The sequence below is a fragment of the Eptatretus burgeri genome, chromosome 5, assembly GCF_056783735.1.
Source record: "Eptatretus burgeri isolate ZD-2024b chromosome 5, Ebu_testis_v1, whole genome shotgun sequence".
NCBI lineage: Eukaryota > Metazoa > Chordata > Myxini > Myxiniformes > Myxinidae > Eptatretus > Eptatretus burgeri.
In genome coordinates this window covers 97,461,990-97,475,597 of record NC_140965.1, presented here as the reverse complement: position 1 = coordinate 97,475,597, position 13,608 = coordinate 97,461,990, and the positions used below count along the sequence as shown (strand labels likewise).

At 44.4% G+C, this 13,608-nt stretch overlaps 1 protein-coding gene across 17 annotated transcripts in view; it reads left to right on the top strand.

Moving 5' to 3' along the window:
- AHI1 (Abelson helper integration site 1) overlaps positions 1–13,608 on the top strand; it is a 245,127-nt gene that overhangs the window by 30,955 nt on the left and 200,564 nt on the right. For 16 of the 17 annotated variants that reach the window (XR_015058634.1, XM_085883040.1, XM_085883032.1 and 13 more), the window contains exons 14-17: positions 966–1,089; positions 9,359–9,591; positions 9,975–10,081; positions 10,250–10,368. Coding sequence is in view for 16 of the 17 variants with exons in the window: in XM_085883040.1 (XP_085739166.1) it covers positions 966–1,089; positions 9,359–9,591; positions 9,975–10,081; positions 10,250–10,368 (583 nt within the window). In the remaining variant the exon portion in view is untranslated. The remainder of the gene's footprint in view (positions 1–965; positions 1,090–9,358; positions 9,592–9,974; positions 10,082–10,249; positions 10,369–13,608) is intronic. The other variant, XM_085883038.1, reaches the window with a different exon arrangement.

Below are 13,608 nucleotides of genomic sequence, written 5' to 3'. Positions count from 1 at the left end.
ACGAGAGCGAAGGAACGGCCTGTGTAGTTGTTTGAAAGTTTTTTGGGGGGTTTGCACGTATGGCCACGCACGTACGGGCACGCACGTACAGCCACGCACGTACGGGCATGTGAGAGCGAAGGAACGGCCTGTGTGGTTGTTGTTTCTGGCTCGCGGTTTGAAAGTTTTTCTTTTGTTTGTTTTTTTTTGCACGTATGGCCACGCACGTACGGGCACGTACTCGTAAGAATGAATGGAATAAAGGGGTGTGGGGTGGGGGGGGGATGCGTTCCTTACGTCACCACTTCAGGTATTGTATTTCACTTCTTACTGATGATATTACCCTTTTTTAATGAATGACAGTTAAATTCAAGTACACATACATATAAAAAAACAATTGCCGGACGTTTAAGTAAAAATATACCTCTTCCAGAAGCGATCGAAGTTGGTGGTCCATCGGCTTCTTCTTCCTACAATGAACATCGGCACATTTATCGATCAGAGGAAAACTTAATAACCCGACTACATCAAGGTCACATTCACCAGCATACAATCGATTAATAACATCTAATTTCACTTCTAAGATAACACTTTTACAATGCCTCTTGGTGAATCTACAGTCCAGTTCATTTCTTTATTTGCGCAGCAAAGTACAGTCGTTCTTTTGGCAATTTTGTACTCTCCCGATTTGGCACTTTAGTGATGTTTTCTGGCGTCTTTATCACTCTTGTATGTTCTGAAAACGCTCGAGAAAAAAAGGTATGGCTTTTAAAACAATGTAAATTTGAGTTGAGATGACGAATATCGAGAAGTGGGATTAATAAGGTGACGACGTATTTGCGAAATGATACAACAATGGGCAACGTAAACCGGGATATGACTATACATTATTCTCACAGTGAAATGTTAACATTTCTTAAACTTCTCTTTTGTGTGTACTGAAATCCTCCTCCCCTAATTTTTTATCCAAACCATCCTGTTTGCAGTGTATGAGATCCCATCTGGAAAACTGCTTGCAGAACTCCATGGCCACCTCAGCATTGTCTATGACTTATGCTGGAGCTCCGATGATAAACATATTCTCTCAGCCTCTGCCGACACCACAGCACAGTGAGAATAGAGATGGGGAAGAGAATGGGCACTTTTTATTTTGCCTCCGCAGCTGAAAAGCGGAGGCATTATATTTTTGGGTTGTCCATCTTTTCAACCGCTATCGGTTTTTTGTTACCACGATAACTTGTGAACCACTAAAAGGATTTTCGACTAAACTTTTCGGCACATGTATAAACTGTAATACAAGGATGAATTGATTACATATTGGTTGCAAAATATCAAAGGTCAAAGGGCATGTGGCTTTTAGTTGAAAATCGTTTGGTTTCCGCAATAACTTGTGAACCACCGAAGGGATACCTTTACCTTGTTCTTCCATGAGCCTCACTTCTGTGAAAAAAACAGGGTTTCAACCAAATTTGGTACAAGTACAGTCCTTCATACAATGGTGACTTGATTCAATGGTGGGTGCAACTGGTCAAAGGTCAACCCTTTGAAAATCTAATGAACCCTTTTAAAATCATTTTGCAGACCAAAACTTGAGTTGTTTCATCTGATGTTTTCTCTCTTCTACTTATCTTTCTTTTTTCTCTCGTACTATCTCTGTGATCTTTAACTCTTCATGTGACCTTAAATTGAGACCAAACATAACATTAGGTTGACATCTTATACAGGCGGCGCCACATCCATCGACACATTCACATTAAATTTTATTTTATTTTATCTTTTTTCTGCACAAGATTAAGGCTCATGAAAGAGCTGGCTGATGAAGGGTAAAAAGGCAAAAAAAAAAACTGACTGTGGGGCAATGTGGCAAGTGAGGAACAAGAGTGGGCAAAAATAGTGCACTGCCTGCTTCAGGCCTTGGAGTGAACAGTGAGATTGAACAGCCTCAGGAAGGCAGTTCTACAAATTGAAGAAAAAAATAAACAATAGAGTTGAGGTATGCAATCAGATTTGATTTTAGGAGTTTAGCTAAGAGAGGGTTATTTGAAGAATGGGTGCATCTTGGAGTTGCTGATGAGGGTCAGAGAGCTGAGACAGCAGAGGGAGCCAGACTGGAGGAGTCAGTAAAAAAAAAATTAAAAATTAAAAATGAAGTAAAACAAAAACTACAAAATAATAACATAGTATTAAAATAATGAATAAAAAAGATGAATATGTATGAGAGAAGAGATGTGAAAAGGAGCGTAAACAAGCAGCTGATACTCCAGGTCCCCTGCCTTTTGTGTGGTATGAGGAATAGATATTTGCAAGATGAAAGCTAAATCATGAACGTTTTTTGAAATATCATGTATGCAAGCCAAGTTACCGAGATGGTTGCTATGGCAACATAATTCAGCCAATTACAGCCTTGATTTAATCATGTTGAGATAACGTCATGAGGAATAGATAACTACAATATTAAAGCTAAATATTCAACAGTTTTTGAAACATCATGTACACAATAGTACATGGATAGATGAGCAGTCATGGACGGATGATTGTCGGTAATGGACGGATGACCAGTCAGTCAGGCAGGGCCAAATTCCAAATTCCTGCCCGAACCAGCAGAGCGATGAGAGTAATAAAATCAGCGACACAGCAGCGTCCTCAGCCAATAATGCTACGACGTAGCCTTGTGCTGCATACGAAAGAAGAATGGGGGTGGGGGAGGGGGGAAGGGATGGGGAAGGAGAAGTAGGATGGATATACATTCACAAGGAGGAAAGGAAGAATAACACAAAAATGGCCTGAAGAGGAAGAAAGTGTGATTAAATAATCAGTGTGTGTAGAAGAGATTGTGGATATGCACGGGTCCTGCCTGACAAAGTGATGAGCGGTGCATTTGTGTAAGACCGAAATAAGGATGAGACAACAGACAAAAGGAGACAATGCCACAATCAGGAGAACAAGAGGACAAATTCATGTGGGTGGGCAACCAGCGAAGACTTTGGGAAGATGAGCAGGTGAGGGTTTCTTGAGAAATGTGATCTTGGGTGGCTTGGCGAGAGCTGAGATAGGAGAGGGCAAGAGGAGCAATTCCAGATGTAAGCTTCATTGAAATAGAGGGCCTTCCAACTTGACAGCTGGTGGAAGAGTGCCACCTGAGAATCAGTTTCCTGTCTTGAGATGCCATTGGTGCAGAAGGCCTTGTTTTTCACCAGCTCAAGAGGAGCAAGGTGAGAAGAAGAGAACCAGCCTAGAGTGGGGAGCCCGACTCCATGGAACTCCATGTTAAAGTCTTGTACACTATGATGAGTTTGGTGTAGCTCAGGAATTCCTTAGCTCTACTTACTGATAATACCCACACGGCAACTAAACTTTGATGCCAGTTTGGTGATATGATCCACAAACGTTTATGGCAGATAAAGCGGCCAATGAGTTCCATCGACTGCACCTTTTTCATGAGTTGTTCAGAGAAGTGGATTGGATAGGTTGATTGCCAATCCTTGTGGAGAGATTGTGTTAGAGCATGTGATTTGCATAGTTTAAATGTCATGTTCCAAGTAGTTGACCAGTGGCTTATTTTTCACATGTCTGAGGAAAGGGATTTTTTGTGTACATTGTCGAGGCTCGTATGAGAGCTAACACACAGAACGTACAACAAAGAGGAGCAGGAGAGAAGAGGGGCGGGAGAGGGAAGGACAAAACAGTGGGGAACAGAGACATTAGGAGATCTGTGGAAAGGTGAGGGATGGGGCGGGGTACACGGGGTAAACAAGATAGACACAACAGGAAATTTCAGGTCCTTACACGACAGGAGCTTTCAGGAAGGAAAGCAGGGAATTCTATGGAGGTGGGTTTGGGGTGGATTAAAGGTGGTCGAGAAGATCATGGTTTTGGATGGGGGAAGATAAAAGATGGTGGTGAACAGCTGTTTTTAAGACCTCGAGGGAAGAGTAGGATTGAAGAATGTGTGGAAGTTTGTTCCAAAGGCAAGAAAAAAGAGGAATGAAAGAGTGAAGGTGAGCAGTGATTCTTGATTTTGCTAGTTTTATTGAAAGGGGGTTGCTGGCAGGCCTTGAGCACCCTGCAGAAATATAGGGGGAGGGGGGGAACATATCACAAACAGCAGGGGAGGTGAAGCCAGAGAGGAGAACGGTAGAAGACAGAATGACCACTGACCTGCATGCCGTGAGAGAGTGAGAAACCCAAAGACTCAGCCTCACCGCGGGGGATACAAATGATCCTAAATGCCTTGGTTTCTACAGAGTGAAGCCGAGGAAAGTGAGAGGCGGGAGCACCAGCCCAGAGGGGAAAGCGGCACTCCATCATACTACAGACGAAAGTTTTGTATGTGGTCAGGAGCTCAGGTGTGCTGTCGAAGAATTCTCAATTCCTCCTACATTTGAGTTATTTATTAAAAACAAACATAAACAAACAAACAAACACAAACATATCGATATGGAGAATTCAGGGGAGATTCAATAAGCAACACAGTCTTCTTCTGGTTCTGCCATACATGGACTTTTTGAGTTCTTATATAATATGCAAGGGAAAAAAGGGGGGAGGGGTGGTAAGATGATGAAAATGTCTGGTCATCCTCGAGATCGAGACAGAATGGCACCAAGACTGCAGCCCTTTAGGTGCTGGAATAGATCACACATGGCCCCTTGGTAGCGGTTATCTGGAGGTCAGGAGGTCACCCCAGATTGAAAGGGCTTGGGAACGATTTTAAAATCTGAAGTGAATAAAAGTTTCAAAGACATCTGGATATCACTTAGACACACATTCCAAAGAAGCCAGATTCCTTCTCCGAGCCAGACTTTCAGGCACCAATATATAATTATCGACACATAAGAATCCCTTTATAAGCAAGATAAAATAATAGATGATTCTTTTCTACTGCATAAGGATGAAAGATTATTTGGAAGGCCCGTCTGTTTTGGGAAGAGGAATATTTTGTTTAGCAGACTGATAACCTTCCAATGCAGTCAAGACATGCAAGGTCATTTAAAATGCAAATATATATGTGTATATATATCTTCAAAATAGATTCATGTTCGAGCATGTGGATGAAATAATCATGTTGTATTCCAATACATTTCCAATTCAAGGGTTATAACAATACATTGTGTTATATGCTAAAAACATTTACTTTTTCAAGTTAATTATCAATCAAGTTTAATTGGCAATAATTTTTCAATATATTTTTATCACCCTTAAACCCATTCTGCTAATTTTAGCGAAATTTGCATCCACAGTGCAAGACGGAGGATGCCCAGTTGGCGACTGGCTTTGGAGGACAGCTTGGAAATGTGGCAGATAGTGAAAGATCATGGCAGATAGTGAGACCTAGAAGCTTGAATGAAAGGACTTCTTCAAGAGAATTGTTTTGAAAGTAGATGGGGAGGGGAGGGGGGGTCCAGACGGTCCTTTCAGAGAGACATAGTGAGAGCGTGAGATTTGTCAGGGTTGAAAGACATGTTCAATTTGTTGGACCAGTTTGTGATTTTATCCAGATCTGCAGAGAGTGAAGAAGCTGCTGCTTCCTGATTTGAGGAATGACAGATGGTACGGCAGAGGGTTGAGTCATCAGCAAAGAGATAAAGAGGATTTCCCAGAGTGTTGGAAAGATCATTGATGAAAACCACAAAAAGAACAAGGCCCAGAACACTGCCTTGAGGAACTCCAGCCTGGATAGGAAGAGGGTATGAAAGAATTCCATTAAGGGCCACACGTTGGCTGCAACAGGAGAGGAAGTCTGCGAGCCAAGAGTGGAGATGGCCTTGGATACTATAGGAAGAGAGTTTCACGAGCATGGCAGTGTGCCAGGCCATATCGAAAGCATACGATATGTCTAGTTCTTAGGAGATGGTTTTGATTTCATGTCTGGCATTGAGGATCTCTATCCATTGTTGGGAGAGCAGAAGCAGCATATCCAGGGTAGAGTGACCTGGTCTGAATCCAAATTGATGATCGGAAATCAAGCCATTGGAGAAGAGGAAGGATTTAATGTCTGAAGATAGGATGGCTTCCATAACCTTGCTGATGATTGGGAGAAGGCTGATTGGTCTGTAGTTGCAGGGCAGAGCGGTAATGTTTGCTGATTTCCAAGCAGATAGCAGATGACCTTGAGCAAATGAGAGGGTGAATAGAACAGAGAGAGGGTGAGCAAGAGCAACACAGCAGATTTTTAGGACATGTGGGCTGATGCTGTCGGGACCAGTTGCAGAATCTGAGTCAAGGTTAGACAGCAAGCTCTCCACCTTGTCAGGAGAAAAGGACACAGAGTCTAGGGAACAGCTGGGTGTGACTGTGTAAGATGGGTACAGAAAGTGATCGGTTTGGGACACAATATTTTGAAGCAAACACGGAGTTTAGGCATTCAGCCTTTTCACGTGCAGTGTCAGCTGTGCGGCCATTTGAGATAAGGGAGGGGATGGAGGGGGAACATACACCAGAAACATACTTAACTAGATGCCACCAGGATTTGGAGGAGGGAGACAGGTTTGAGAGTTCAGACTTGAGATGAGAAAGATGTTATTTTCTGGCTCTCTTAAGGGTGGACACACACTTGTTCTGAGCTTTGTGTAAGGAACTGAAATTGCCTTCAGTTGGATTTGCCTTCCATGAGGCGCAGGCAAGTTGTTTCAGGACAACTACCTCGCCACAAGCTTCATTGTACCACGGGCGGGAGGATGGTTAGGACAACTGAAGACAAGATCGGATAAATCTGTGCATGAGAGAGATCAAAGTTTCTTTGAAAGAATTCTCAGGACGAGTTTATCTCAGAGAAAGTGGAGATGGGAGACCAGTCTAGAAGTTTGGCTGCTTGAAGTCCCTGCCAGTTAGCCTCCTGAGTGAAATGCCAGACTCGACGGTGCTGAGGTGGTTCTCTAATAACAGCCAGAGAAATGTCTATTTTGACAAGCATGTGATGAACTGATTGGAGCAGAGAAAGAACAGCAGATATTTTCAGGCAAATTGGTCAAAATCAGATCCAGAAGAGATAGGTTGAGATCTGGGTCATGGAGTTGACAGATTGCGTCAGTCCCAAATAGTCATAGAAGTCTTTTTCTGAAGTAGCATGGCAGGTGAGGGAAGTACCCACACCCTGCCAACTGGCATGATGACCATTGAAGTCACCACATATGAGGAAGAGAAAGTTGGGATGAGAGGATAGAAGTTGGTCCATATTTTCGGAGAGCAATTTGTAAATGGAGTCATCACTGTTTGGTGGATGGTGCAACACACATAGAAACATGAGGTCGGAGTGGAGGGGAAGCCGTAGCTAGAGATATTCCTGGGGGTGTGGGGGAGTGAGAGTGAGGAATAGAGTCTTTTATGAAGAGAGAAACTCTGCCGCCAGGACAAGGCTCAGGTCTGTCATACCGGAGGAGGGAGTAACCAGGGAGAGATACAAGGGGGTCAGAGATGTCTTGAAGGAGGAAAGTTTCTGTTATGCAGATTATGTCTGGTTTGTCAGTGGCAACCTGTATGGAAAGATCTGTCAGGTTTGAGCGAAGGCCCCAGATGCTTGAGGTCCACACTGTTAAAGAAGAGGGAAGGGAGCAGAGGGGGAGGGTAGGACGACAGAGGAGGGGGGGGGGGGGGGTAAGGAGAGTTGTTGAAAGAATGTGGGGGGGTTGCAGAAGAGCTAGGGGAGAGGTTTGGTTGAGGAGGAGAAAAGGCTCATTGGTGATGGGTTGAGGTACAGTGGGGAGTCATAAGAGAGGGGCAGAGGGCAGTTGAAGATTGGAGGTAGAGCGATGAGATGGAAGAGAGAGGGCAGTGGAATGTGGCAGCCTTGTGGGTGTGAGGGGGGGCAACTTTAAGAAAGGGGAGTTAGGGGGGAGATTGGAGGAAGAAGGTGAGAGGGGAGAGTTGAGGGAGAAGGGTGAGGGGGGAGTTTTTGAGAAAGGTGAGAGGGAAGGTTGGAGGGGGAAGAGTGTGAAGGTTGCTTTGAGAGGGATGGGAGATGCTGAGAGCAGGCACGGCCAAGGTGCAGGAGGGAGATCGGAGAGGTGGGGAGAGGGGGAGGACGAGACTTGGTTGTGGTATGGTGAAGAAGGGAGTGGGCAGGGGGAGGCACAAGATTTGAGGGGTTGGGAAGAGGGGGAGGTGTGATGAGAGGAAAGGAGGAGCATCTTTGTGGTGATGAGGAGTGTATTGATTGAGAGAGTGAGATATCTGTTAGGTTAGAATAGAGCCCACAGATGTTAGAACACCATACTCTTTGGGACAACAGTGGAGGAGCTGATACTGAAGCAGAAGACAGTGAAGAGATGCTAAGGGCGGAGGTAAGATGAGGAACAAGATGGGATGGGTAAGAAGAGGGGATACCAGGTGAGGGGTTCGGAGGAGGTAGATTTAACTAGGTGTGTTGAATTGACCCTGAAGTTGACAAAAAGGACTGATTGATGGAATACGAGCATGCATTGCAAACTGGGATTAATTTTTTTTTAAAGTGAGAGATGTGATTAATGATATTACGTGAGGAATGCAATAAAGGAGAATTAAGAGAATGGAGAATAGAAACGTTGTAACAGTGGGACTCTTTCGACACGGGATGAAGGAAAGGTCGAATTGAAAGCAGTCTTTTAAAGAAGAAAAGGAGTAGTGAATTATGATACAAGACAGAGAACCACACGTGTGAAAGAGAATTAGTCAGTGACCAGCCTTTAAGAAGAGTGATGTCGACATAAGGTCGTGTCATCGGCAAAATGGTAAAGTTGGTTTTCAAGAGAATCAGACAGATTTATGGTCTGATTTCTGGTTCTAATCCATTCTGGTCTGATCGTATTTTCTTGAATCCAGTTCAGCAATGTGGAGTCAAGCATGTCATCTAAGTGTACATGAGAGTGGAGGTTGAGTGTGCGAAGTTTGCTCGGAGTATATTTACAAGGCGGGAGTTGTAATGTCGCTTTATGATTGAGCCGGAATAAGGGAGAGTGAACAAAGTGTTGGAGGAGGTGAAAGCGGAAGAGATGAAAAGAGGACACAACAAAGAAGGAAGACAGGGCAGAAATTGCACTGTAGGAGAGGCATTACAGAATACATAGTTTAATGGAAGAAAGAAGAGCAAGTTTTTATTTCCTTCCTTCTCTTTATTAAAGAGAGATGCGTGGTTGTTGAGTGTTTGGGTATTTGAAGATATTGGCGTTCTTAAGTTCATAACTTCCACCAGGTACAGGAATCAATAAAACTAAAAGATCAGACAATTCCTTTCTTTGTAGTGGATTGGTTGGAGCACAGAACCACGCATTCTTCAACATATCTTTTTAATGTTGATTTTTGTTTTGTTTCTAACAGCACTTACAATGACCTTTGTTGAAAACAAACAAAGAAACATGGTCTTACTCTGTAAATTAGCTAAATGCTAACTAATTCCTTACTTGGTTAGGATTTGGGCCATAGCTTCTCCAAGAGAAGCCTCTATCATCCTGCCACACCCTGCTTTCGTCTATGCTGCACGGTTCCACCCACGACTGGATGTCACCATCCCAAGCCTCGCCATTACTGGGGGCTATGATGGGATGTTACGGGCTTGGACTGCAGAGAAGCCGACTGCCCATCTATTGCGTGAGCTTGAGGGTCACACAGGCTATGTGAATGCTATCTGCTTCGACCCTGATGGTTTGTTTCACTTTTTCATATTTCTTCTGATAAATTAAAAATTGCATCCCAAACTTAACACAGCTGTTTGTTTGTTTTTGCATGTCATCACTTTTCTCATTGTTCTTCCTCTTTTTTTTCTACAGGTGTTTGTTGGTTGTTGTTTCATTAATTTTTCATATTTTCACCAATCATCTTAATTTTTTTTCTCTCCCCCCCCATCTCTCTCTCTCTCTCTCTCTCTCTCTCTCTCTCTCTCTCTCTCTCTCTCTCTCTCTCTCTTGATCATAGATCATTTAGGCTGCCTTCTTCTTCTTCCTCTTCTTCTTCTTCTTCTTCTTATACTTCTTCTTCTTCTTCACACCTCATAATGTTCCTTTGTTTTCCTTGGCATTTCACCACAGGACTGATGATGTTTAGTGGAGACAGTGTCGGTGTCATTCTCATTTGGAGTACGTTTGTGGATCAGGCGGCACAAGGAAATCCGACTGGAGGATGGACCCTGCACAAGGTGATTTCTCATGGCTGAACATTTGATACACTGAATGTCCTTCACCCATCTTATGTTAACTATCCTTGGCATTTCTCTCACCGATAACCTCTGAACGGTTATCAAGTGGAGCATCCAGGATTCATTAAACAGACTTGGACGTGTCACAGATGGATTGTATCTTTGCAGAGTGTCAAGGAAGATGAACTCAAAGGTGTTCCTATCAATCACTTGAATCTGCACCCCAATGGCCGTCAGTTGTTGGTTCATGCTCGCGAAGGTGCACTGCGCCTCTTGGACCTACGGATGTAATGTTCTACACATTTATTACTTTATTACTCATTTATCAAGATTTCTGTTCATTGTAATGTCTTGTTGTATTTCCAGTATTTTGCCAAAATAGGGAACTTGATCATCCGTTTTTAAAACTGCAACGTGTCACAGGTCTACAAGAGCTCCAAGTAGTTGTTGGTGCTGTTGTTGTTGTGGTTCTTGTGAGGGGTCCATTTTTGAAATTTGCACCCATTGGTCGGACAGCTGCTGGACCCCACCCACATTTGTTGCTTGACACCACCCAACCATGACACCCAGCCAAAATAATATGGCCACTATATTGGTTTTCTGGTGGGCTTCTAAGATATCAGGCTTGTATGCCTCTGTTGATTATACACTGGCCGGGTTTGTTGCATCAGATTTCCATTGGCTTTGTTTGGGTCGAGTGTTATTCACGATGAGGGACCCTGAAAAATCTAATGATATGTCAAATAAAAATTATTCCTAACGTTTAATCAAACCCATCAGCATGCACGGTATGATATCCCATAAATATATAGCATTACGTAATTTTTGAACTAATTGACATGGTTTTATTGATATTTTCATCACAGCCATCATCCGAATTGCAAAAATATTTACAATACAATACAATGAGTTAAAACAGTGCATTGAAGCAATATTCAATACAATTCTTATATATAACAAAAATTTAAAGAAGCAAGAACATTAATAATTATAACCACATTCAATACAAGTCCTATCATTCATAACTATGGTCAGGTCAGGTCAGGTATGGGAACATGTGCTGGAGCAGCGCGTCGCTGTGTCCACTTTCCGCCGGTACTCCAGGGGTCTCCATCTGGCCATCCCCCAGGCAGATGCTTGGCCCATCCTCATATACTTGAGATGCTGATCAATCTGCTGCAACCATGAGACATGTGGTCAGCCCATTTGCCTCCTCCACTCACGAGGCTCCCTCGCTGAAAAAATCTGGTGAGCAGGATCAGCCTCAGGAAAACGAGCTACATGTTCATACAGCCGCAGCTGACGCTCACGGACTATGCAGGTAACAAATCTCATTTGAGTCTCTCTCAGCCACCGCTCATTGGACACAAAGTCCGACCAGCGATAGCCAAGGATTCTCCGAAGAGTCCTGGTACCGAAGGAGTTAAGTCTCCATCTCAGATCCCTGGTCAGAGTCAAAGTCTCACATCCATAGAGAAAGACTGGAAGCACGAGGGATCTGAAGACTCGGACTTTCGGCCTCCTGCACATGTACAGTCAGCGCCACATCACATGATCCAATGAATCGATGACTCCCAATAGACCCAGACATCTATTGACCTCTGGCTCACAGCCATGTGGAGACATGAATATCACTGCCAAGGTAAGTGAATCTCTCCCTGACCTCAACATCCTCACCACAAATGGGTACAAATAAGACAGCAGCATCCAAGATGTCATTGAAAGTCTGGATTTTAGTTTTGACCCAGGAAACCCGCAAGCCCAGTGGCTCTGACTCCTCATTCAGCACCTCGAGGGACCCCAAAAGGTTATCCAGAGACTCTGCAAAGGTGACTGCATCATCTGCGAAATCAAGGTCAGAGATCTTAACATTCCAAAACGATGCACTACAGCTCGATCTCTCCAACATCTTCCCCAGAATCCAGTCCATACAAGTGCTGAAAAGTATGGGGGGGGGCAGTACACACCCCTGATGAACTTCAGTAATAACTGGAAATAAGTCAGAGATGGAAACACCACATCTCACAGCACTCTCAGTTCCAGAGTATAGTTCAGACATCAGATTGATCAGTTTGGTGGCACCCCACGAAGACCAAGAATCCTCCAGAGGGCATCCCGATTCACTGAATCGAACGCTTTACAGAGATCAACATAGGCTGCAAGCAGCGCCTGCCGAAACTCTCGTCTGCGTTCGGTGAGGACACGAAGGGCAAGGATACGGTCAATCGTTGACCTCTTTGGTGTAAAGCCTGACTGCTCTGGACGCTGCTGCTCAAGCAGATGGTGGCGAACCCTATCAAGAATGATCTGAGCAAAGACATTGCCCGGCACTGAGAGCAGCATCACACCTCGGTAGTTGTTGCAGTTTTGACAATCATCTTTCCCTTTCCAGAGAGGACAACAAGGCAGTTGGGATTATGCCTTTGTTCCAGGCAGAGCACATCACTGCATGCAATGACATGAGTACAGCATTTCCACCATCCTTGAGAAGTTCAGCATGGATGCCACAGGTCCCAGGAGCTTTACTCCATTTCAACCGGTTCATCGCAGCCTGTGTTTCCACAAACGAATATGGACCGCAGTTGATTGGAGGGTCAGCAATCGGGATTGTAACAACCCTGACATATAACTCAACAGCTGGTGGGTCAGCCTGGTACAGCCGCTCAAAGTAATCGGCCCAGCGGGCCTTCACTTCAGACTCCTCTGTCAAGAGCCCACCACCCTCCGCTCTAACTGCAGCTCACTGAGGGACGGGCTTGGAGGAACGCAATGCGGAAATTTCCCTGTAAGCAGGATGAGAATCACTTGACCAAAGGTGATGCCCTACTCCCTCGCAGATTCCTTGCACATAGGCCTCTTTGTCCACCCTTAGCGCATCTACAGTTTTACAGCTCAACTCCCTCAACAGCTCAGCTCTGCCATTAAGCATGGCCCTGCGACTCTGATCAATGGTATCCAGTGTCCCTTGAAAGACAAATTTCTTCTTCGCCCTGCGGTGAGTTCCAAGACATCCACCAGCAATGTCAAGGATGGTTGCACCCAGATTGCTCCCAAAGCACCCAGACCCCCCATTTCCCACTCAGCCTGTTGACAAACTCCTCAGCTACCCTCTCATCCTTGAGCTTGCCAACATCCAGCATAGGCTGGGATGGTACCATTCTCCCAGATTTAAGCTGCAACTTCAGAGTTGCTACAACATGCCTGTGGTTGGTATTGAGGAACTGAGCACTCTGGTCGACCCTGCAGTTCTGGATCATCCTCCAGTGACCATAAACGAGCATATGATCAATCTCCTTTGCCGCACCGCCAGCGTTGAAAGAGAAATTCCAGTGATGAGCCTGTGGGTGCTGAAACCATGAACCAACCACCCTAAGTCCACGACTTCTTGCAAAGTCAAGGTACTTCGTTATATTCTGGTTCACACTTCCAGACCCATAGGGACCAACACTTGTCTCATAACCATCTCTATCAGTGCCAGTCGATGCATTGAAATCCCCCAAGACCAGAAGAGTATCTCTTCTGGGGCA